Below are 24,493 nucleotides of genomic sequence, written 5' to 3' on the forward strand. Positions count from 1 at the left end.
TGTCCTTGCAGAAGTAAATGTGACACCTGAAGAGACGGACTCTGCTGACCGTCGTGTAGTGTGCTGATCTCTTCTCTGAGGTTTGGTCTACAGTAGGGGTGGCCAAAACGGTCCTCAAATCTACCTACTGTTCACGTTTTCCAGACCACATACAGTAGCTTGTGCACAGGTGAAGTCATTACTAACCCTAACATTTACAAACATGCTGCATTCATTCCTAACCAGCACATTCTACAGATCCACCGGTGGGTTAGAAAACATGAGCTGCTGTTAGATCCCAAGGACCAGTTTGGCCAACCCTGGTCTACAGTAACAAATCTCTCGGTTTATAGAGCTACATAGAGTCAATCCTGGGTTGACCTGAGCATTGGTATTATCTATGACACATTACCCTCCTAAGGCCTGCAGCAGGTTGTGCATGATGAGATGAGCCCAGAAATTCTAGATCCGCTCATACTGTATATCAGTGCTCCTTTGTCTTCAATGGTTGATTGATCAGTAGCCATGTATGTGATGCAGTCCTGCAGCGTGACCGCAGCGTGACCGTGTCCTGTGTTACAGAGCGAGCACTTCTCTTTCCTGGGGATCAACAGCCAGTCCAACTTGTCAGACATGCGCTGCCGAACCACCTTCTACACTGCGCTGGGGCGCCTCCTCATGGTGGATTTAGGTATTGCTATGGGATTAAGCACTCTGCATTGTGGGTGGGGTCTGCCTGTGATGCTGTATTCACCATCTGTTTGTGTCTTTTAGGAGAGGACGAGGAACAGTTCTCTCAATTCATGATGCCTCTCACTGCTGCCTTCGAATCAATGGCCCAAATGTTCAACACCAACAGCTTCAATGAGCAGGAAGCCAAGGTAATAAAATATTACCTAATGAACAGCAGACACAAGTAGTGTTGTCATCCCTTCTATAACAAGCTCTGCAGCTGTGGAAATGGGGACAAATTGTCAGGAAGAAGACATACATGTAATACACCTGTCACTGACACACAATGGGCATAGCTAGTTACCCTGTTCAGGACAAAGTCTGGCTTTGTTCTTTGTATTTAACCTTATTTACTATACACAAACATCCTATATACTGTGGTACAGACCCGAGACACGTCCTGTGGTATAAATGAGATATCTACACTGGGGGCTGCATCCTATATACTGTGGTACAGACCCGAGACACGTCCTGTGGTATAAATGAGATATCTACACTGGGGGCTGCCTCCTATATGCTGATATACAGACCAGAGACACATCCTATGGTATAAATGAGATATATACACCGGGGACTGCGTCCAATATACTAATATACAGAACAGAGACACTTCCTGTGGTATAAATGAGATATATACACTGGGACTGCGTCCTATATACTGATATACAGAACAGAGACACTTCCTGTGCTATAAATGAGATATATACACTGGGACTGCGTCCTATATACTGATATACAGACCAGAGACACGTCCTATGGTATAAATGAGATATATACACTGCGGGCTGCGTTCTATATACTGATATACAGACCAGAGACACGTCCTATGGTATAAATGAGATATATACACTGCGGGCTGCGTTCTATATACTGATATACAGACCAGAGACACGTCCTATGGTATAAATGAGATATATACACTGCGGGCTGCGTTCTATATACTGATATACAGACCAGAGACACGTCCTATGGTATAAATGAGATATATACACTGGGACTGCGTCCTATATACTGAGATACAGACCAGAGACACGTCCTGTGGTATAAATGAGATATATACACTGGGACTGCGTCCTATATACTGAGATACAGACCAGAGACACGTCCTGTGGTATAAATGAGATATATACACTGGGGCTGCATCCTATATAGTGATATACAGACCAGAGACACGTCCTGTGGTATAAATGAGATATATACACTGGGACTGCGTCCTATATACTGATATACAGACCAGAGACACGTCCTATGGTATAAATGAGATATATACACTGCGGGCTGCGTTCTATATACTGATATACAGACCAGAGACACGTCCTATGGTATAAATGAGATATATACACTGCGGGCTGCGTTCTATATACTGATATACAGACCAGAGACACGTCCTATGGTATAAATGAGATATATACACTGGGACTGCGTCCTATATACTGAGATACAGACCAGAGACACGTCCTGTGGTATAAATGAGATATATACACTGGGGCTGCGTCCTATATACTGATATACAGACCAGAGACACGTCCTGTGGTATAAATGAGATATATACACTGCGGCTGCGTCCTATATACTTCTATACAGACCATAGACACGTCCTGTGGTATATATTATTATATTATTATTATAATTTTATTTATAAGGCGCCACAAGTGTTTTGCAGCGCCGTACAAAGGAACAATACAGGGAGACAAAGCTTGGCATAACATTGAATAAATAACAAAAATACAGTACAAATAAATAGCGCCACAGATCAATATACATTACAGCTTAAGTAGTGAGGACTCAATCAACATACAACTAGAGGCTTGAGGCCAATGATGGAGATGGGTATGCAGACGAAGATGGTCACTGAGTGAGTATAGGAGAGCTGTGAGTGAAATGTGAAGAGAAGTGGGCTTTGACAACAGGAGGGAAGAGGGCCCTGCTCAGAGGAGTTTACAATCTAGTAGGAAGGGGAGACAGACAGATTACAAGAGGTGCAAGGTAGGGAGTGGTGGTTAGTTAGCAGGATGTAAATGAGATATATACACTGGGGACTGCGTCCTATATACTGATATACAGACCAGAGACACGTCCTATGGTATAAATTGGATATGTGCACCGGGGACTGTGTCCTATATACTGATATACAGACCAGAGACACGTCCTATGGTATAAATGAGATATATACACTGGGGACTGCATCCTATATACTGATATACAGAACAGAGACACTTCCTGTGGTATAAATGATAGCTACAGAGCAGTCCGTCTCCAGTTCACAGAAAAGCACCGGCTCACAATGTTCATTCAAAATGTAGTGAATCAGGACCATGAAATGAAAAAAGATTCAAAAAAGTGGTCTCAGTCTTTGAAATGTTACATATATTCTAGCTGGAATTGGGGAATATACGAGATCCTCCTATAAACCCGGGTGTCTTCTTTAATAAATTTAAGGAACACCTCGTGCAGTCAGTAGAAGTATGCGCTCACATGTATGCTTACATATGCATAACGGGGGATACACTTATCAAGGTATCTTTAGGGTGTCACACTCATTCTTGCAGGTTGTTCGTGTCCATCAAAAAGGGGTTAACAAGTTGGGCTCCCAATGTTCAATCGAGAACGTGGTCAATCAGTGTCACTGCAGGTACAGTAGAGGGTCTGTCAGGTCCTCTGATAGGAGGGCTCCAGCATCTGGCAAACTAAAATGATTCTTTGCAGGCTTCCCATGGACTCTAGGGTATGCTGTGTGCATACCATTCTCCAAACTGCAGCACCTTCCCAAGCTGACTACACAGGTGCACAGAATCCTGATCCAATCAGTGACACTGATTGACCACGTTCTCGATTGAACATTGGGAGCCCAACTTGTTAACCCCTTTTTGATGGACACGAACAACCTGCAAGAATGAGTGTGACACCCTAAAGATACCTTGATAAGTGTATCCCCCGTTATGCATATGTAAGCATACATGTGAGCGCATACTTCTACTGACTGCACGAGGTGTTCCTTAAATTTATTAAAGAAGACACCCGGGTTTATAGGAGGATCTCGTATATTCCCCAATTCCAGCTAGAATATATGTAACATTTCAAAGACTGAGACCACTTTTTTGAATCTTTTCTCATTTCATGGTCCTGATTCACTACATTTTGAATGAACATTGTGAGCCGGCGCTTTTTTACCTTCTTTTGATGGACATGAACATTCTGCAAGGAGATGGTATGGTTACCATTTGAACTAATGCAATAATCGATCCCACTTGAGGGGTGCTACACTAAAAACTTTTTTTATTTGATAAAATGGTGTTTGTTTGGCTGCTATAAGAGGATGTAAAGCTGGCATGTAACACATACTTCTTTCTCTAGAGGAGTCTGGTCGGGCTGGTAAGAGACCTGAGAGGAATCGCCTTTGCGTTCAATGCGAAGAGTAGTTTCATGATGCTGTTTGATTGGATGTATCCTGATAGTGTAAGTGCTGTATTTCTTGGGACAGGGTCACACAGATAGTGACTGCATGTCCCACCATCCATATCTTCTCCCTCATGGGGCCAGCCTGGGATTCCATTATTGAGCCTGAAACTACTCCAACTTCGTTCTGCATTGTGTGTACAGCAGTCCGCATACATCAGTGTGTGCACCGTGCTTCTGCATATACAGGGAAGTAGCCTTGTTGGGGGAAATCAGTAAGTAAAATATCACTAGAATACTGCAACTTTGTATTAGTGTCCAATTCTGACTTCCTACATAAGAGCCGTGATATATCAGGTAAGGGAGCAGGTGTTTGAAAGTGCTCAGATTTCGGCTTAGCTTGTAATGTTTTTTTAAGGCAAAAACAGGTTGGTTCATTTTCCTGTCAGAATCCAATTAACTTAAGGTCCATACGCACTATGATATGCCGCACCGCTGATATCATTAACAATATCGTTGATGCCGTAAAAGGACCGATGCGCAAGTAAACACTGAACGATATAGTTGGGTATACACTGGACAATGATATCGCTAACAATATGTTTCCATGCATATCGTTCTTGCAGATCAGACAGTTTGTACCCAGCTTTACTGGTGTGTTGTTTTGGAATGTTAGAGGAAAGTGGAACACTTGGGGGAAATGCTTGCAGTCATGGAAGGTACATACAATCCCTGCAGATTGAATTCCTGACCTCAGTACTGTACTATGCTCTCCATGCTGCCCTTACATCTGTGTACCCGCTAGGCCCAACGGATCAGCCATCCTAGAATGTCCATATGTGGGGACCAATGGTTGATCCAAGAAATGTTATAATAGGCGCTATGCTCAACCTCTTCATTAAAAAGTTAGTTTTCACCAATGATTTGAAATGTCTGGTGCAGAGTGTCTGCTGTCACCCCAAATGAATGCGGCTCCTTAGTCAATCATCGCGGCTGTAGGCAAAGTATAGCGCACAAATCCCGGTCCCTTGGTAATATGGCTGAATGTGTATCCTCACCAGTAGCGTGATCAGCAAGTTGGACATTTACATGTGTCCGCTCAGTTGTGATGTCGGTCACCGGTGGCCTCTACAGTAAGTGTACACCCAGCACGATGAGCCGATATTGCTGCAAAGTTATCGGCCGCTTGCTGTGCTGCAGTGCCTACGCGTTGTGTATGGGAATGAGGTCGCTCGCAGTAGTATTGCTAGGTACACCCCCCCCCCCCCCCCCTACTCTCGGCGCGCCCATTATATATCGGACATTCAGTTTAATGCCAATATATTGGTCACTGTGTACCCAGCTTAGCTTTCTGAAATCTCTACCTGTTCCATTTGGTCCATGGGGTGATGACCGTCTTATGGCCAAATAAAGTTGTGTGCATTTGATAGGATACTGGGCAGACATGGTAGCGGGCCTGCTCTGTTATTCCTTAGCCTTCCTCAGATACCCAGCGTACATGCCTATCCTGCAGAGAGCTCTAGAACTTTGGTTCCATGACCCAGCCTGTACTACACCGATCCTCAAGCTGATGGCAGAGCTGGTACACAACAGGTTTGTTTATTTCTTTCTGCCTTTTCTCATTGTGCTCAGGATTCACTATCACTTTTCTGTTCACTGTCCAATGTACTTCTTGTTGTGTCTGGGACAACTCTCCATGATATTCCTCTCCGGGCCGCTATAGCTGTGATCTCGTTTCCTTTATATTAGTATCTCCTGTCGTTCACTCTCATTCCTGGAACACACCTTCCTCTAACAGGTCTGCCTGCACTAACTGTGGTTCTGTGTCCCCCTGCAGGTCACAGAGGTTACAGTTTGATGTCTCATCTCCGAATGGCATTCTTCTGTTCCGAGAGACCAGTAAAATGATCACCACCTATGGTACACAGCCCCCTCATGTCCCCTAGATCCCTTCCTATTAGGAAGACATGTTATCGGAGTACATGTATGTGTGTAAGCATGTGAGTCTCTCTCTTTTCTCCATCAGGTAACAGGATCCTAACCCTGGGGGAGCTTCCTAAGGAGCAGCTCTATGTTCTAAAGCTGAAGGGTATCTCCATATGTTTCTCGGTGCTAAAAGCTGCTCTCAGTGGCAGTTACGTCAATTTTGGGGTCTTCCGCCTGTACGGAGATGAAGCTCTGGATAACGCTCTTCAGACCTTTGTCAAATTACTGCTGTCTGTGCCACACAGTGATCTACTGGTAACTACACTCTGCAAATGTGTGTGTGTGTGTGTGTGTGTTTATAGCTTGGACTGTATTATCACCCCAGTGTCAGAAAACCAGTGTTTCCGAGAGAGGGAATATAGTGTAATGGATTGTCCCAATCTCATTCTTCTGCTTTACAGCTCAGTGATGCTCTGTAGTCTGGCTGCTGGGTCCATATAATCTCATGCTGGGTACACACCAAAATGATTTGGCCTCAATTCCCCCAATTTTGATACAGTCTTGACCGATTGTGTGTAAATTGGGCATGTTTTTGATCCCATCGGATGCGCGTCCTTGCTGGTCGTTTGGTCATTTTGCGGATCTTGCCCGCTGCAGTCAGGATTTGAAAATGACCCCTTCAACTGCGTATAGATCGGATGCAGATCGTGCAACCATTGTATGGTAGTCTCACGATCATGATCGTTCTGGTGTGTACCTAGCATTAGTGTATGGGATTATATCTTAGTGTTCGTGAATTCTGTGCTGTGACAGAAATTTGTGTACTTTTAAATTTGCCTCTAGAACATGCATGGCCAAACAATGGCCCTCCAGCTGTTCTGAAACTACAAGTCCCATCATGCCTTGCCACAGTTTTGCTATTAGGGAATTCTAAAACTATGGCAAGGCATGCTGGGATGTGTAGTTTTACAACAGCTGGAGGCACCTGCTCTAGAAGCTCAAGCTTCTATGTGCCTGAGAGGTTTGTCAGGACCAGAGTATCAGTAATGGACATCGCGGCATCAGTTTCAGTGGTTCATGCTTCAGGCTGTATGGGGATATGTTCAGTAAGCATCTGGAGCTGCATCCTGCACATCAGCTTTAAGAAATCCTCTCTTTAGGGACATGGGAAATCCCTACCAGCAGTTTGTCCATCACCTTCCCATGAAGATCCTAGCAAAGATGATTTTTACGTTTCAGTTGCTGCGATTCACATATTCCCAGATTATGCTACTTTCACAATAGAGCAAGGCTCGCTATCACCTTATCCCTGGTGTTTGTGAAGCGACCAGCTCAACAAGGGTCACACATTTTCCACTTAGGTTTGTATTGTGACATTGAATGGTAACCTCAAACTAGAAACACACAGAGAGTTACTATTCGCACAGGATCCTCATCTGTTGGAGGTAATTGGATGGACCCCTAATTGGTACAATAACTACTCAATATCAATTTCAATTATTGTCGGGGGTGTGCTACCACTGGACATCAAAATTAGACATATACAGCAAAGAAAAAGTATGTCCTTATGTGATGCACGTACTGGAACTCACACGAGTAAAATGTAACTTTTATTGACAATTTAAGAGAGCGAAATATAAAAACACACATACAACATATACACAATGTGTTTAAAAACGGTGGCTGTCTGATCCTACACACGGTACTGATTCACCTTTAATTCAGATACAGGAATGGGTGGCCAACACTTCTAATAATATAAAATCCCAGTATGGTATTACTGTGTTCTTGGCTGCATTTCCCTGTGTGGAAGTGCACGGGGTAATATTCACATATACAGTGATTAGATGTCTTTAATATTGACCAGTATTGAATGCGATTGACAGATAGTGCTTTAAATCTAAAAAAATGATGATCTGAAGTCTGCCTAGACTGCTGTTTATCACGGCAAGCAAGGACCCCTTACATGTATCGGCATAAATGTCGTCACTTTTGAGATGTTGATCCCAAAACAAATATATGGAGGCTGGTGATTGTCACAGTGAGCTTAAAGTATGCACGCCTGTCACAAATAAGCCTAGTTTGGGGTTGACAACATTAGGTGTAGACTGTCAGTAATAATTTTCAGTCTACCCAATACACCTTGAATAATCTTAGATGAATTTTCACCAGCCGAATTGATCTCACTTTATCTCTCAATTACCCAAAAACGGGAGTTACTAGAGATTTAAAGTATAGCGTTAGTGTGACCACTCATGGGTATGAATCGAATTTCATCCCTGCATAGTGTGGTCTAAATAGTGGTCAATGCTGGTTGGATATCGTATGTGTGATGTCGACTGTTTATGTCAGCAGTTTTTGGCAGACATATGAATTACATGTAATCTTGTTGGTTTTTCCAGGAGGTTAAATACCACTCCCTGGGCCAGATGTATGAAGGGTCGTTATGGGGGAGAAGGGGTATCAGCGCACGTTATGTGCACTGATACCGCTTCTCCCCCATGTATGAAGGAGGTGAGATGCGGTAAAGGACAGGGGTGCTATGCGCCCCTGTCCATATCGGCGCTGCTATCAAAATGATAGCAGGCCGAATGTATGAACGGTCAGCATCGCTGACCGTTCCGCACGAAGCCTGCTTTGGCTTCGCCAGCATCAGGCTGGCGAAGCCCTATCTAAACAGCAGGGACAGTGCTGTCCCTGCTGTTAGGTCTGGGCTGCGCTGGGGATCTCGCATGAACAGCGAGATCCCGCGCATGCCCAGTGCGGCCGGCCGGGGATCAGTATTAACTGATGCGCTATCTCCAGAAAGGGACATCGCCGGAGGGGGGGAGTTAACGCTCCCCCGCTTCGGCAGACAAGATGTTAATACATCTTGTCGATGTCCCTTCCTGCTTCGCCTCGCTATTGAGGCGAAGCAGGAAGTATCATAGCGGCGCTTATCGCACCGCTATGATACATCTGCCCCATTGATCCACATGAAAGTTGTATGATTAATTATGCGGAAAAAAGCACCATTTATTGAGCTCTTGCGGCAATGATTTAATGTACCGTAATAGCAAGGTCACAGTTCAGTCTAACATTTATATGTGCGGACACATGTCAATGCTACACAGTTGGGGATGTTTCAATAATGTCGTCAGTGCTCTGGTCAAGGCAATTGACATATGGATGGTATGATACCCCGCAAACTAATGATTAATATCAGTAGTATGGTAGGGTACATTTTACTTGTGTGAGTTCCAGTAGGTGCATCACATAAGGACATACTTTTTCTTTGCTGTATATGTGTAACCTCAAACTAGATGGACCAATCTGCCGTCAAATTCTATGTACCTTCAAGGAGGGGTGTGGTTATCACACTATAGTTCTTTTTACAGGGTTGTTGCAAGTAAAGATCCCTTTATATGATTCTTTTCCACACTTCAGTAATGAGCACCGGTTTTTGGAACAAAAGGCCATGAAGATCCAATCATACCATGCCACAGTGATGATGTAATCACCAGGGGCACCAATAGTGAAAGACCAATAAGTACATGCAATAAATTTAGCAAACATTCCAGCAGTCACTGTGGTTTCTATCCTGGGAGAAGAACATTTGGAAGCAGATAGCCTCCACAGATAGACCCTGGGAATGCTTACTTCACCCAGGAATTCTTCTGGCAGATTGTGGACAGGTCTTTAGATATCAACATGCTGGAATCTCTGTTGAACTGAAGAAACGGGATCTGATGCCTTTTTCTGGTAAATGCCATGCCGTCCTTTGGAACTTATTTCTGACCTACCTGTTCCTCAAGTAATGATTCTCTCACAGGGGCTCAAGGTGAGAAGAGTGGGAATTTATTTGGGTGATTATGGTTGCACTGGGCTGGCCATAGACATTATTAGCCTGGCCGTGGACACCGTTTGGACCCTGCCTCCAAGACGCCCTTTACTAAGACCGAATCCCTCCCCTCTCCAGTGCTTACCTCAGCTGCCTATAATGTCATGACTGCTGGAGCAGCAACCTGCGGAGCTAGGCATTGTTCTGACTGGTTTAGACAATACTTAGACATGCCAGGCTGTGGCACAGATGTTGGAACGTCTATTCCTAATGGTTTACAACAAATGTATTCCCCTCCTCTTTTTGGTTGCTGCTGTTTTTAGAGGAGGGTCTGGAAGGGGTTTTAAAACTTTGCTCTAATAAAGGTCCAGGTTTCAGCCTTCTGGTTCATGTCCTATAAAACTGGTTTTCTTACCTAAAGCGTAGGCATCCTTTCAAAGATTGATGCAGCTGCCATCCATCCCCCATTAGAACATAAGAATCTCTAGCTAGTGCCTTGGAGAACCTTCCTTGCAAACCATTGGAGTATCTTTGAAGACTGCTTTCCTAATTGCTATCTCCACAGCTAAGTAAGTGTTGGAGCCTGGGCTCTGTCCAGTTGGTCTCCATATTACACATTTCATGAAGATGGAGCTGTTCTTTCTTTCTTTCTTCAGTTTAAGGGCCAGATTCTCTAAGCTTCAAAAGTAATAAAATGGAGAGTGATAAACAGCCAGCCAATCAGCTCCTACCTGCCATGTCACAGGCTGGGTTTGGAAAATGTCAGTCAGGAGCTGATTGGCTGGCTGGTTATCACTCTCCATTTGATCACTTTTGAAGCTTAGAGAATCTGGCCCTAACCCTTTTGCAATTCAAACAGTCTGGTTTAAATGTTTAAATTAATTGTACATTTTTTTATTTTTTTTTATTAAAAAATGGTTGATTGTTGAACGATGTTAATGTTTTTATTTTAAAGTGGCTCACCATTGGATCTGCTACTAGTGCTAGGGCTGTTGAGCTTGACTAGACGTTGGACCTGAAAGGGTTAAAGTGAATGCAAAGTTCCATCAATATTAGGATAGTGATCTCAGCCTTATACCTGGAATAAGTCCAGAGGGCTTACCTCTCTCTGGGCATTTAGGACCTACTCTATATACATTTGTGCCAGTAATTGCACAAGACGGATGGCCTGTTTTGCAATGTGCACAAGAGAGATCGTCCGGTATCTAACTAGGACCATTGCCAGGTGGATTACTTCAGTAACTGGATGAAAGAGAGAAATTGGAATTTTTGTACTGTGTCCATTGTTTTGTACATCTGCTTCTGTCATTGAGCTTTGTTAGTGGGGGAGCTAGAACTATTATAAGTTAATGCGAAGGTCCCCGCTCTGCTGTCACAGCATTCTTTACTCCAGTTTTCCAATGTCCCCCAGTGGCGTCAGAATAAAGGATTTAACATACAGATGTGTCCACATACATCTAGCCTCTTTTCATATAAACAGCTCTTCAAGTAGAACAATTCCATGTCTCGGCTGGGTAGCACGGTTTCCATTATATAGTGATGCACAAGCAGATTCTGCTGACTAAAATGATATGCAGCATGTCTAGAACTGTGACTGTTGCTGTGTCTGCATAATGGAATGTTAAGGTGTTTTGCAGGCACTATGGAGTCACACACAGCGCACGCGTTATGTGTTGGGGCAGTACGGACGGTGTAATGGTTAGCATTACTGCCTCACAGCACTGAGGTCATGGGTTCGATCCCCACCATGGCCAACTGTGCTGAGTTTGTATATTCTCCCCGTGCTTGCCTGGGTTTACTCTGGTTTCCTCCCACAATCCAAAAGTATACTGGTAGGCTAATTGGCTCCCAACAAAATTAACCCTAGAATGTCTGTGTGCGTGTGTATATGTGGTAGGGAATATAGATTGTAAGCTCCACTGGGACAGGGACTGATGTGAATGTTCAACTACACTCTGTAAAGCGCTGCAGAATATGTGTGCGCTATATAAGAAACTGTTAATAAATAAATGTATAAAGCGACTTGTATCACATGGAGGATGTGGACACATCTGTATTAACTCTTCCAGAGATGACAACTGGAGCACTCCCTTGTAGGAATTTATATGCTGTTTTTAATTGCATCTATTAAAAGCTTATAGGCATGGTAACAAAAACCTGTATTGTTTGAACTGAATTTACAATTGACATTGCAAGAGCAGAGAGAGAGGTGAGGATCTGAGGAGACAGATGGTGACAGCTGTGTCACACCCAGTGTTCCTATGTTGTAGGATTACCCCAAGCTCAGTCAATCGTACTATTCGCTCTTGGAGGTGCTGACTCAGGATCACATGTCTTTCATCGCCAGCCTGGAGCCACGTGTAATTATGTACATTCTGTCCTCCATCTCAGAGGGGCTGACAGCTCTGGGTAAGTAGGTAGCAGAGAGTAGCCCATAGTCATGTGACCACTTCCAGTTCTTTCCTTAGTACAAGTAACATTATTTATCTCCACAGACACCATGGTGTGTACAGGATGCTGCTCCTGTTTGGACCACATAGTCACATACCTCTTCAAGCAGCTGTCCCGCAGTGGTAAGAAAAGGGGGGCACCCCCACCGCAAGAGAGCGAGCGCTTCCTGCACATAATGCAGCAGCATCCGGAGATGATCCAGCAGGTAACTTCTCTCTCTCACTCACTTCCACTTCTTCCTGGCTTCCTGCAGCGTACAGTGCTAAGCACACCCAGGATAGTACAAGAGACAACAGCAGATACAGACAGACCAGTAGCGATGCTTCCGTTTCCCAAACACCATACATTTCCCGGCGGTGTTGGCACATTGTAGATCTATCCCATAATCATCCAGTCACATGTCCTTGACTCTTTCATTTGTTTTTCCTGCCCTCAAACTATTTTCGGCTTGACTCCATTCTGCAAGGTATCCAGGCTCATGATAGATTGACTCTAGGTCGACAGTCATAAGGTCGGCAGGGTCAAAAGGATGACAGTACAAAGGTCGAAATGCGTTTTTTGAACGGCGTGGAGGGAGAATATAATAGTGTGCCGAGCGCAGTGAGGCACCGAGCCCGAAGCATGGCAAGTGGACGCGGTACACTTAGACCTGGGGTAGCCAACCCTAGTCCTCGAGAGCTACCAACAGTGCATGTTTTGCAGGTCTCCTCACAGAATCACAAGTGGAGTTATTAGCTCCACCTGTGGCTCTTTTAAAATGTGTCAGCTAGTAATGAGTGCAGCTGTGCAGCAGCTAGGTTGTCTGGAAAATGTGAACTGTTGGTAGCTCGCAAGGGCTAGGGTTGGCTACCACTGACTTAGACGGTGTCTATGTCAATACAAACACCAAAAAAAACTGAAAACGTGTGTAGACCTTTGGACCCTGTTGACCATATGACTGTAGACCTAGACATTGTAGATCTAAAATACCACAACCATTCTGCAAGCCTCCGACAGCTGCTGTCCTAGCTGCAGTTACTTGTATGACGGATCACGTTCTCTCCTGATTCATATATCCCATTACCTTCCAGATGCTCTCCACGGTTCTCAACATCATTATCTTTGAAGACTGTCGAAATCAGTGGTCGATGAGCCGGCCGTTGCTGGGCCTGATCCTCCTCAATGACAAGGTAGTGACTGTATAGCTTCTTACCACCCACAATACTGCCATGTCCTCTGCTCGCCAACCTTACAGCCCCCGTAACATGTTGTTCCTCTCACATTTTCTGCCATCTCTCTGTTTGCCTGGTAGTATTTCTCGGACCTCCGGAGAAGCATAGTCAGCAGTCAGCCCCCCGAGAAACAGCAAGCCATGCACCTTTGCTTCGAAAACTTAATGGAAGGAATAGAGGGCAACCTCCTCACCAAAAACAGAGACAGGTGAATTATGGGCATTTAGTGTCATGAGGGGATGATTATGTCGGAGCAAGGGAAGCCTTCTCATTGGGCTGATTCGGCAGCTGCGGCGCTAGGTGGGCTGTCACATCCCATGCTGTTGGTGATAGCCTAATTCTGGTTATGGTATTGTATTCTCCTTTTAGTAGTATGTTGGTCTATATATCTGTAATATTATATTTACATCAACTAATTATTTTACTGCTGGCGTATCCCAGTACCTATAAGTTGGGCCTCAGTTATACCATATAGTCATGTGTCTGCTGCCGCACCGCCTGCTCCTTCTGCCACCATGTTTTCCCTGGGCAACAAGCTGACCCAAATAGATGGGATCCGCAGGACTGAGTAGAGTTTGGCAGAAATACTGACAGCTCTCTTAGAAGCAGACAGCCTGGTCCTTTTATCACAAAGGGGGCATGCTGATCATCGAAAACACGCTGCCAGCTGGACTCTGAGAGCGCCAGTATGGGGGCCTGGAGGGACCTGTCCTGTAAGTAGTGTTTTGGGACTGGTTTTAACTTGTATACGAATACTTATTATAGGGGTTTACTCAAATCCATTCGGTCCTCTGTGCATTCGCACGGAGGACCGATGGTGCGCGTCTGCGCATGTGCAGACGTTGGGTGCGTGCACACATGACGGTGTGCGGGAGGGGGGGAGTCAGCGGAGATGGGCTGCCCTATTACCATATGGGAACGTTCAGCGTTCCATGGGCATGGTAATGAGGCAGCTGTGTTCCTGACTATATGTAGCGGATCTTGACATCTCCTATTTCTAGTCTTTCGCTACTCTCATTAGACCAGTGGTTCTTAAACTCGGTCCTCAGGACCCCACACAGTTCACTTTTTCCAGGTCACACGACAGGTGCACTCATTACTCACTGACACAAAATAATTGCTTTTGGCTGAAAGTACATCTGTTTTGGAGTTATGTGCCACGTCGCCAATACTGCAGCTCACGTCGTGCGTTTTAGTCATTGTTTCGAGCATTCACTCACAGCTCTGCCTGATCCCTGTCACTTCTCTCCTTCACAGGTTTACGCAAAACCTCTCCGCCTTTCGACGAGAAGTCAACGACTCAATGAAAAATTCAGCGTGCGGCCCCAACAGTAACGAGATGATGAGCTGACCTCTCCCCACACTTTCCACCATCCTCTCCCCACCATCTTCCTCCCCTTGTAAAAAAAACCCTGCACATTTTTTGGTAATGTTTTGAATTCTTTCTACGGATAGGGGAAAAAAAAATATGGCGAGTGGATCTCTGCCCCCTCCCCCCCTTTCCACAGAGCGGAGGCAGGTTGGGGTGCTTATGAGTGTGAGAGACACCTGTTCACCTGGACTGAGCCCCTATTGCAAATTACAATTATATATATATATATACATAAAATTATATATATGTACGTATGTGTCCTTTTGAGTGACCAGTAAAACCACCCTTCCACAGAGTTCCCCCGTCCCCACCAGAGTGGATGTATTGAGGATGGGCAGAGCATTGTTAGTTTGAGGTGCTGCAGAGGTGGCTGTCAAAGGGTGTATAGGTTCTGTGAGGATATTTTGTATTGATGCTGGGGGAGGCAGCCCCTCTCACCCGCTACTCTGACTGACTGTGGGGTGAATGATTAGCAGCACAGCGGTCTCTCTTGGTGAGTCTGTGACGCGAGGTGGATGCAGCTAGAGAGAATCCCAGGCCGCCATTCAGCACTTACATGTCCACACTGAAGTATTGGGAGACTTGTAGTTTATAACAAAGTGCTTATAGCCCACATGTGACCAATAGTTGCCTCAATACACCTGGAGGGATATACAGAACTGTGCAATATTATTAGGATTAGGTTGGGGGTGGGGATATTCTTGCGTTTAAATAGGATTTGCAGGTTCTCTTAAGAAATGGATCTAGTCCCCAGCAGAAGCACTACCTGTAACGGTCCTGCTACTGATAGGACTGCCGGATAGGAAACCCTGGATCTGACCTACAGGGTACAGTTACCTGGGATTGCTGTGACCTGTAAGCCAACCATAACACAGGGGTAGAGGAGAAGTGGTTCATGGCAACCAATTAGCACTGAAGTTACATCTGTAATTTGCATAATATTAAATTATACAGAGCAGCTGATTGGTTGGCACGGGCCACTTCTCTGGCTCTCTTCTCCCTTATCACTGCTTCATGCATTTACATCTATGTGAGACTAGTGTTCTGGTTACAAATCTGGGTGATGGAACACAAGCTGCTGTTTAATTAATTGGTAATATGCAGTAACATGTACATAACTGTCTGTGGGGTAGTGACCAGGAACTGTAAGGTGTTCCCTGCAGCTGCCACCTAATATTCCCCACTACATGCCTGCAGCTCACACTGCGGAAAGCAGTTGCAGAGAGTGATTAGAAATGAATTATTTTATGGTTCTTGCTGCCGCTTGGTGTTGAGGACCTGGCTCTGGGTATGAATATATCTGGCTGGCTGTTTGGTGCTATCTTTATGGTTGCGGCGTTCTTTGTGTAGGGCCGGCACACTATGACAATTCCTGCGTTTGTGTAGCTGTTCTAGTGGTTAGTGACATTCTAACAGGCAAAGATAAGTCCGTCCTATAGGTACCGTGACCATCTCTCCTGCATATGTTCATGTTCCCAAAGCTAGCAGTGTCCAGCATCCTTAATTCATTACATTAATAATTAGCTCAAATGTTTAGCACTGGGCAAACCATACAACACTCCTCCCACACCAGCAGGATATGTGTATAAGAGGCTGACCATGAGCCTTCCCAGGGGTGCCTGACGGGATCCCGACAGTCATTTACCCGACGTCGGGATCCTAACTGTCAAAATGCAGACAGCCGGGTGCCCGACTGACACCCGCTATTTTCCCTTGTGGGGGTCCACGACCCCATAGAGGGAGAATAGAATAGGTGGCTCGCGTAGCGAGCCACCGTGCCCGCAAGGGGCTTTTTTGCGCTCGCCATGCTGTCTGACTCCGGGCAGTCGGGATAATGACTGTCAGAATCCCGACTGTCGGAGTCCCATACCACACCCCTTCCCAGATCCCGATAGATGTGGCATCTCTTCCTATCACATTCCTTCCTTTTGATCTAGACCACAAGGGAGCACCCTGCTCTCATGCTGCCAGGTCTTGGCATAGCTGGGTGTAGTGCTGCTATGCAGAACCAGGTCTCTACAAGTCTGCTGTGACCTCCTCCCTGCTAAGCAGGCAGATGAATAGGATGGGGAGACGTCAGCATTTACCCTCGCATGCTGAATGTGGTCATACACTAGCACTAGAACTTTTGGGATTCCTACAGTTTAATATTTCATTTAGGCCAAGTAGAACTGCGGTACAGCAGTCACTGGGTGACATGATCCATCTGCGGGTTAGAATAAAATACTGCACCTTAGGTGAGAAAATATTCTGGAGTCTGGAAACTAGCATTAAATACACCAATGTCTTCATTATTGAAAGACCTCTGCAAACCAGATCATGTAAAACAAAAAGCCACAAGAGTCCAGCTTTAGCTTTTGGCTGAGAAATCTGGTTACAAAACTTTTGGAATCTCCCCCCTAAATGATTGTTACCAGAGGCGGGGGCACGCTGAATTAGAGAAACCCCGAGAGCACAACGATTTTATCAAACGCACTGATAACCGCCTGGTGTCTGGGAGGTGACTCGGGATATAGGGAGAATAATTAGCATTCTGGTAATATTATATTTTTTGCTTAAAATGCCTATAAAACAAACTAGATCGGATGGGAGTGTAGTGATTGTGTCTAAAATATAGTGGTATTAAAAACACCAGAAAGTATATATTTGTAATAAAGTCTCTTAACTAGGATTCCTCACCTCTCTGTTTATGTATTTTCAAAAAGACCATGCACTAAGGATTTCCTTGTTGTAGCAGGATATTACCAGAGCTCTCATATACAGTATCAGGATTATATATCACCAGAAGCGTGATAGGGGCGTTTCTAGATCTTGTACATTTCTTAAACTGTAATATTACACCGCTAATTAGAAGTTCTGTGCGCGTGTGGCTATATTAGGAACTAGTCTGTGGGGAAGGAGATCCAGAAAACATGCACTGTACCGCTTAGTAATGAGATTTGGCTTCCTGTTGTACAACAAAGTCCGAAGACTTTCATCAGTCACACTGCCCAGTTTTGCAGCAGGAATCAGCATTGAGTAGGAGACAGTCATTTATTAACGTTCTCGTACTGAATGAGCAGATTTTGGACACTTCCCTTGTACAGTTATAGAGGACGATCCAGGATTGAGGCAACTATAAAAGCACGGGTGGCTCTATGACATATTTGTAAATATACATGCATTTTATTAAAATTACCAAAATAAAAATATAAAAAAAAATAAAACCACACCACAGGTGTCAAATACTCTGTCAGCACTTGTTAGAACTGAAGCGGTTTTAAAGTCTGTGGTGGCAGCAATGAATTCTGGGTATTTTACTGTTTGCCAAATGAGTGTATAGTGGTATCTGCAGAAAATAAAATTGAATTGTTTGTTAACTGGTTTTGTCATACGTGGTCAGAAGATGGCTCTACTCATTACATAGCACAGTGTCACTGAGACACTAGTCCCAGCAGCCGGATGTCACTAAACCACCATCACGCCTGTAGTCTGGGCTATGCCTGTGACCGCAGATCATCTCATTTAGCTGCCTCCGTCGGCCGGTGATGGAACACGGCATCATTGTATCCTTCTCTGTTCCGTGCAATTTCTATAGCGTAGAACTGGATCCGGGTAGCTGGAAGGTAGAGAGAAAGTAATAAAATGACAATTGTATCACCACCATATAAGCTCTTGTCTCATATACTGTGTTTCCCCGATAATAAGACACTGTCTTATTTTTTTTTTCCCAGTCCAAAAACACCAAAGGGCTTATTTTTGGGGTAGGGCTTATTTTAGCTCCTCAGTCCTTCTTTTAGCTACATCATGCCCCTCAATCTCCTTATACTTTAAGCACACCTGCCGATTTTCTTTCCTTCTGCATTTTTCAGCCACTCAGCCTTTCCTCCGCCGCCGCTCAGTCACTCCCCTCCCGTCTGTGAACAGACGCCACTCAGTCCTTGAGGTGCGCAGTGATGTCACATGCACAATGCATCCCTGGGACCGCTGATGCGAGCAGAGGCTTCAGCGGTACCAGGGCTGCTACCGTAGCAGCAGCATCCATTTCATGGGGGGGGGGGGGGTTAGCGGAGCTGGGAGTTTAGCACAGGGACTGGGCAAAATGGGGATTAAGCTAGGGCTTATTTTCGGGGTAGGGCTTATTTTGGACCGTTGTCCAGAAATAAGGGTAGGGCTTATTATCAGGGAAACAGGGTAGCTGTGGGCAGCAGAGATGGAAGCTGGCCACAGAGACACATTTTCTGGGCATATGTCCTGGGATGGTACAGCCCCTGCTGTGGACCCCCTAGGAAAGGACAATGCTAACAGTTTGCACAATCACACATCCTCAGCACAGAGCATTCACAACAGAATCTGTTCATGTCATGGAGACATATGGTATACGGTACTGGAGCTAGTTTACACATGACTTTGTACGTTTGCCTTCACCATTGCCAACAGAACTGCTACAATCCGAGTTGCAGTTATTCATGTCGGAAAAGCTAGTTATTAGTTCTGTTGCTTCCAGCATTTCCCATCACTCTGTACTTAAAGTAAAACTCCCTATTACAGTATAGACAAAATACATCAGAGATGGAGGATACCATCAGCCATCTTGGCTATGGTGCCATCAGGGCAAGTGAAGACTGTAGTGCATTGGATGGAGTGGCAGAGGCAAGCGGTCGTCCCCTAGGACTGGTATGGGGGATCCTTTGGCATGCCAGCTGGTGTTGAACTAGACATACCAGCATGCCTTGCTACAGTTTTGCTATTTGGCCATTCTAACACTGTAGCAAGGCATGCTTGTATAGTTCAACAACAGTTGGAATGCCAAAGGTTCCCCATCCCTGCCCTAGGGGACAGCTACAGCGAGAAGCAGACAAGCAGTATACAGAGAAAGTCTACAGCTTTCCCTAAAGACACTCACAGAAGATGGTGTTTTCCTCAGAATACTCTTTGCTGCTGTCCAGCCTTAACAAGGTGCCATAATTAAAGTCTTCAACTTGATTTTCAAACTGCATACAGAACGGACGCCATTTCTGCAGAGGGATTAATGCCTGTGTGAGGGTGCAGCAATGTACGACAAATACAAGTCCACCTTTACTACACACATTTTACCTCTTTAGCTGCTGGGGACTTTAGATCTTCAGGATCCAGAACATCAATACGGAGCTGGGGAAATTCTCCTCGAAATGCGGTGTAAATATCATCATCGGAGCGGGTCAGTTTGAGGATGTGAGGGTCCACTGAGGAGATTAGCTAATGGAGGGGAGTTAAGGCATAAGTATGGGTCTTCTCCCTGCAGCATTGTATCTCCAACTCCAGTCCTCAGGGAACCATAACAGCCCATGCATTACAGATCTCAGTCGCACAAGTCATTACTACACCTTTCACATCACAAATGCTGGGTTGCACCAAGTATTGAGACACAAGTCCATCGCGGGTGCTCACAGCGACCCAGCTTATTGCCAAGGCCGCTGACGTCCAACGGGGGCAGCACTGAGGTGGCACTGCTGCCTCCTCCATACAAGTAATCCGTTCAGATTGCCCAGCAACAACACTGCTTATACCCCCGGTCACTGCACCCGAGATATACAACACGGCCCTTTCACACCAACCAGAGATCGAAGCGGGTTATTTTTGCAGTGTGAAAGGGGTACATTAGAACCAACTGTAAATCTTTTAACATGTACCAGTCAGTACGGAGTACACTTGTCCACCAACTAGGAGATCTATAAAACATGTACCATTATGAATCACTGAGGGCTAGAGTTATTACACCCTGCCCTACAGCACATCACTCTCAGTATCTCCCGACTTACATTAAAGTACACCTCTGCATGCTGATACGCCTTCATGGCCCAAACCATCTCCACATTGGGCTGTAAAGAAATCAGGGAACACAGTCAGCCAGTCATTCAAAAACGGGAAACAGTTGCAAGAAGCGACCATTACCATTTTGCAAAGAGATTTCCTTTTGGATGCACACTTTTATCATTTTTGATTAATGATTTAAAACATAGCTTTAATGTCAATCTTTTTAAAATATAGTGGCTGTATAGCTCAAAGGCATACCAAACATTTACACTAACAAATATACATACAAAGTGTACACAATCATGGGGTTATTATGCTTCCATACACCTTAAGTGTAATCGCATGCGGCTCCGAATTGTTGGGAGCAAGTCCTTAAATAGGATCCTTTTGGACAAAGTCAGTGTCCCCAAGTGTCAGTGACAATACATTGAGATGCTTTTAAATTCATTAGAATAACTGACACTTTACCGCTGAGCATAAACATATACAATCATAAATGGAGTAGTCACATATATAAGTGATAGAATAGTCATACGAGCAATTTCAAAGTGTATAGAATAGATGCAAAACAACGTGTTTAAGGACCACCACTTTCTGCTGCCTAGCATCTTCACAGAGCGGATGAGGGGTGAGAGGAGAGGTGGACACGTTAAGAGGATATACAGAGGACACTTCTGTGTGCAGTGTTAGGTCAGTCCTGCTGCTTGTGCATTGCAGGACAGATGTGCTGCCATAAAGTCTCTGTTACAATGAAGAAGCAGTTAGATACAGAGGTTCAAATGTATAACTTAATGCAGCGCTTCTCAAAGTGGGGGTCCTGACGCCAAAGTGGATCACAACCTTCTCAGCATGGGGTCGCGACTCCATGTTGCTAACCATCAGGCTGATGACCTTTCTAATATCAGTCAGTCAATGATTCAAGGAGTCGGAATTGTCTGTTAGGTCAGACTCCTTACATCATTATGTGCCTCCGCAATGCTGCCGTTCACGTGCTGTCTGCTGACTACACATGTGATGTGATGACCTTCTGCAGTAACTTGCTGGGGTCCTGTCATTATTTTTATGGTCTGATGGGGTCCCAGAGCAAAATAGTTGGAGGACCCCTGACAATGCAATAATCTGCCAGTCACTGGTCAAAAAGACAGGTGTGCTTTGTATAAAGATTTATACAGACAATATCTGCAACACTTAGGTAGGTATAAATTCAAAAACGTGGCGTTGCTTGTGCATAAAAATGAAATTCTAAGTACAGTGATTAGAATAAGTCATAAGACAGGATTGATTACCTGGACAGAGATAGAACAGCATGGAAGCGGACAGGCGTGTGTGTGGGACATGCTGGCTGTGCTTGGTGTTATGGTGCGTACACACGGAGCAATATGATCACTGGCAATATATTGCTTAGTGTCTCCTTGTCATCAGAGACCAGAGGCAGGGGGAAGTTGCTGGTCGGAGGAGCATGCTCCTCCGAACAGTGACCATTAGGGGCTGAAAACGGGAGCACGCAACCTGGCAATATGGTCGCTCAGCAACCATATTGCCAGTGATATATGCTGAAATTGCCCCCGTGTGTACACAGCTTTAGATCAATCCCGATACCGAGGTAGTGCAGGATTGGAAATGCGCCTCCAGCAGATCTCACCACACACAGAAAAAGAAACAAAGTACCTCAATGTGTCAGTGGGTGTACTGAACTTTGTCAAAGAGTTAGCTAACAGTTTCCCCTGCAGCGCTTCAGAACGAGCTTCACCACATTAGGCTTGGTCACCTGTCAGCCAGTCACCAGGAGCACTTACACTCTAATGCAGCCCACACACGCGCCGATGCCGGCGGTGCGATGCTGTACGATGGGGTGCGCGCTCCCGCGGCACCTCATCGTACAGTACAAAAAGTATGTGCTGCACATACTTTTTGTACTAGCTTTTTCTAGCACAGCATCGCATGCACATCGTATGCACAAGGCATGCGATGCGATGCTGTGTGTGCTAGTTAAGCCCACAACGCACGCTGGAATCGGTGCGTGTGTGGGCTGCAATAAGTGATGGTGGCACGGTGTCCTTATATATAAATCCCAGACCCCTAATAAATGTCTACATAGATCGTTGTACATTAGGAGAGAGTTATCACTGTCCTACTGACAGAAGAGAAATTCTGCCTTGGTCACACATTCAGCAAAAAAAGGGTATAATGTGGAATAGTCTATTACTGTAGATATTTCTACTAAAGCAAAGGCCTCAGGTCGACTAATGATATAATATAATATTGGTTCAGCCCAAAAGATCCCAGGCCCACAGTGTTTAGATGACAGGGCCAAAATACACTATAAATAAGATTTTCTCACCTGGATTAAAATGGACAGGGGGAAGATTTTTGGGCAACAGTGATACATTTTAGATATGGTGGTGGTGAGCAATGGGACCACCTGTAAGATAAAACCATGCTGCAATCCAGCTGTGTATGACCATAACAACTGGATCTGATCTATCCGGGCAAGTACGATTTGTAGGTTGTAGGGCAGGTATGGGGAACCTTCGGCCCTCCAGCTTTTGTTGAACTACACATCCCAGAATGCTTTGCTACAGTTTTAGCATGGCCAAATAGCAAAACTTTAGCAGTGCATGCTGGGATGTGTAGTTTAGCACCAGCTGTAGGGCCAAAGGTTCCCCATCCCTGTTGTAGGCCAGACATTCCACTCCGACCTAGTGACCAGCAGATTAGGCAAGTTTTAAAGAGACCCTCTAAGACAGTGGATCTGAACTGCAACAGGTCATGTTTGGAGGATTTCTTTCTGTGGGAGCAGAAGGTAGAATTGCTGACCAATTAACTACATTACCTTACCTGTACATGATCAAAGAAATCTACAAAACATGACCTGATGGTTGTACTTCAGGACTGAATGACCCCATCCCAAGAAATCTAATGCTGGGAATACACTATACAATCTGGGTGCCAGTTATTTCCCCTGTTCCTTCACTTGGGATAAATCTCTCTTCCCCTGTAAATTAATCCAGATATTGGGGCCATATACACTGAGCTATCTCACTCTGTATGTCCCGGATATCTGCTAAATTACATGAGGCCAATATAATATCTGTCAGTCAGACAGGCCATGTATCTGGCCTTGTAGTACAGGTTATTCAGCCATACTTACATCATTGCCGTAGGCTTCTGCAGGAAGAGACAGGGCCTCAGCCACAGAGAGGGCTTCTGTTGCTCCCTGGCAAAAGGAAGAGAAGTTACAAGACAGTTTACCCATTACCCAGCACTCCACAGACCTAACGGGCATTTAACATGCACGATGCTTGATCCCCGAGAACTAATTATTCATTTCACTAGATCTCCACACTGAGATTTTTGTTTAAGAAACATATTTATCATTAACAAGGGTGAAAGGTGGTAATGCTGTGTACATCCTATAAGGATTATCATTAGCCTGAGCTCTATTGACGATGGAGGACCAGATATCAGTATCACCACAAGGCTGAGCTCCGGGGATGTATTATTATCCTTCAGTACAGTTACATTGCATCAGCCCTACATGTGGTATCTCCTCACACTGTGACAGGATGAATCTGGCAGCCATGATCACCATTGGGTGTGATGTGTGGACAGGAGGCTGCCGGGTCTCTCACATTAGTAGAATGGATAGGAATGGCTGCAGCTGCTGCTGTGATATCTGTATGGATTCCCATATAGTACTAGTCCCACAACGCCCATGGCTCCCTGCAGAGCCACATTGCGAGAGATGTATGTGTCTCCTTTGCATACATAGAGTGTGTCTCTCAGTGGTATACATATATTATTAATAATTATAGGTATTTTCTGATTCTC

General features: G+C 44.9%; 2 protein-coding genes across 3 annotated transcripts in view; one reads left to right on the forward strand and one right to left on the reverse strand.

The window, feature by feature from the left end:
* Positions 1-18,246, forward strand: part of XPO7 (exportin 7) — a 70,278-nt gene extending 52,032 nt beyond the window's left edge. The window contains exons 18-28 of the mRNA XM_083184809.1: positions 562-670; positions 754-860; positions 4,066-4,154; positions 5,593-5,700; positions 5,945-6,027; positions 6,134-6,348; positions 12,124-12,262; positions 12,349-12,509; positions 13,375-13,473; positions 13,596-13,723; positions 14,773-18,246. Coding sequence (XP_083040935.1) covers positions 562-670; positions 754-860; positions 4,066-4,154; positions 5,593-5,700; positions 5,945-6,027; positions 6,134-6,348; positions 12,124-12,262; positions 12,349-12,509; positions 13,375-13,473; positions 13,596-13,723; positions 14,773-14,866 — 1,332 coding nt within the window. The 3' untranslated portion in view covers positions 14,867-18,246. The remainder of the gene's footprint in view (positions 1-561; positions 671-753; positions 861-4,065; positions 4,155-5,592; positions 5,701-5,944; positions 6,028-6,133; positions 6,349-12,123; positions 12,263-12,348; positions 12,510-13,374; positions 13,474-13,595; positions 13,724-14,772) is intronic.
* PBDC1 (polysaccharide biosynthesis domain containing 1) overlaps positions 18,031-24,493 on the reverse strand; it is a 33,386-nt gene continuing 26,923 nt past the window's right edge. For both annotated transcript variants that reach the window (XM_083184811.1, XM_083184810.1), the window contains exons 2-6: positions 23,814-23,879; positions 20,668-20,727; positions 19,964-20,104; positions 19,773-19,884; positions 18,031-18,485 (exon numbers count right to left, since the gene is read on the reverse strand). In XM_083184811.1, coding sequence (XP_083040937.1) covers positions 18,388-18,485; positions 19,773-19,884; positions 19,964-20,104; positions 20,668-20,727; positions 23,814-23,879 — 477 coding nt within the window. In that variant the 3' untranslated portion in view covers positions 18,031-18,387. The remainder of the gene's footprint in view (positions 18,486-19,772; positions 19,885-19,963; positions 20,105-20,667; positions 20,728-23,813; positions 23,880-24,493) is intronic.

Source organism: Crinia signifera, chromosome 4, assembly GCF_055691185.1.
Source record: "Crinia signifera chromosome 4, ASM5569118v1, whole genome shotgun sequence".
Classification (NCBI taxonomy): domain Eukaryota; kingdom Metazoa; phylum Chordata; class Amphibia; order Anura; family Myobatrachidae; genus Crinia; species Crinia signifera.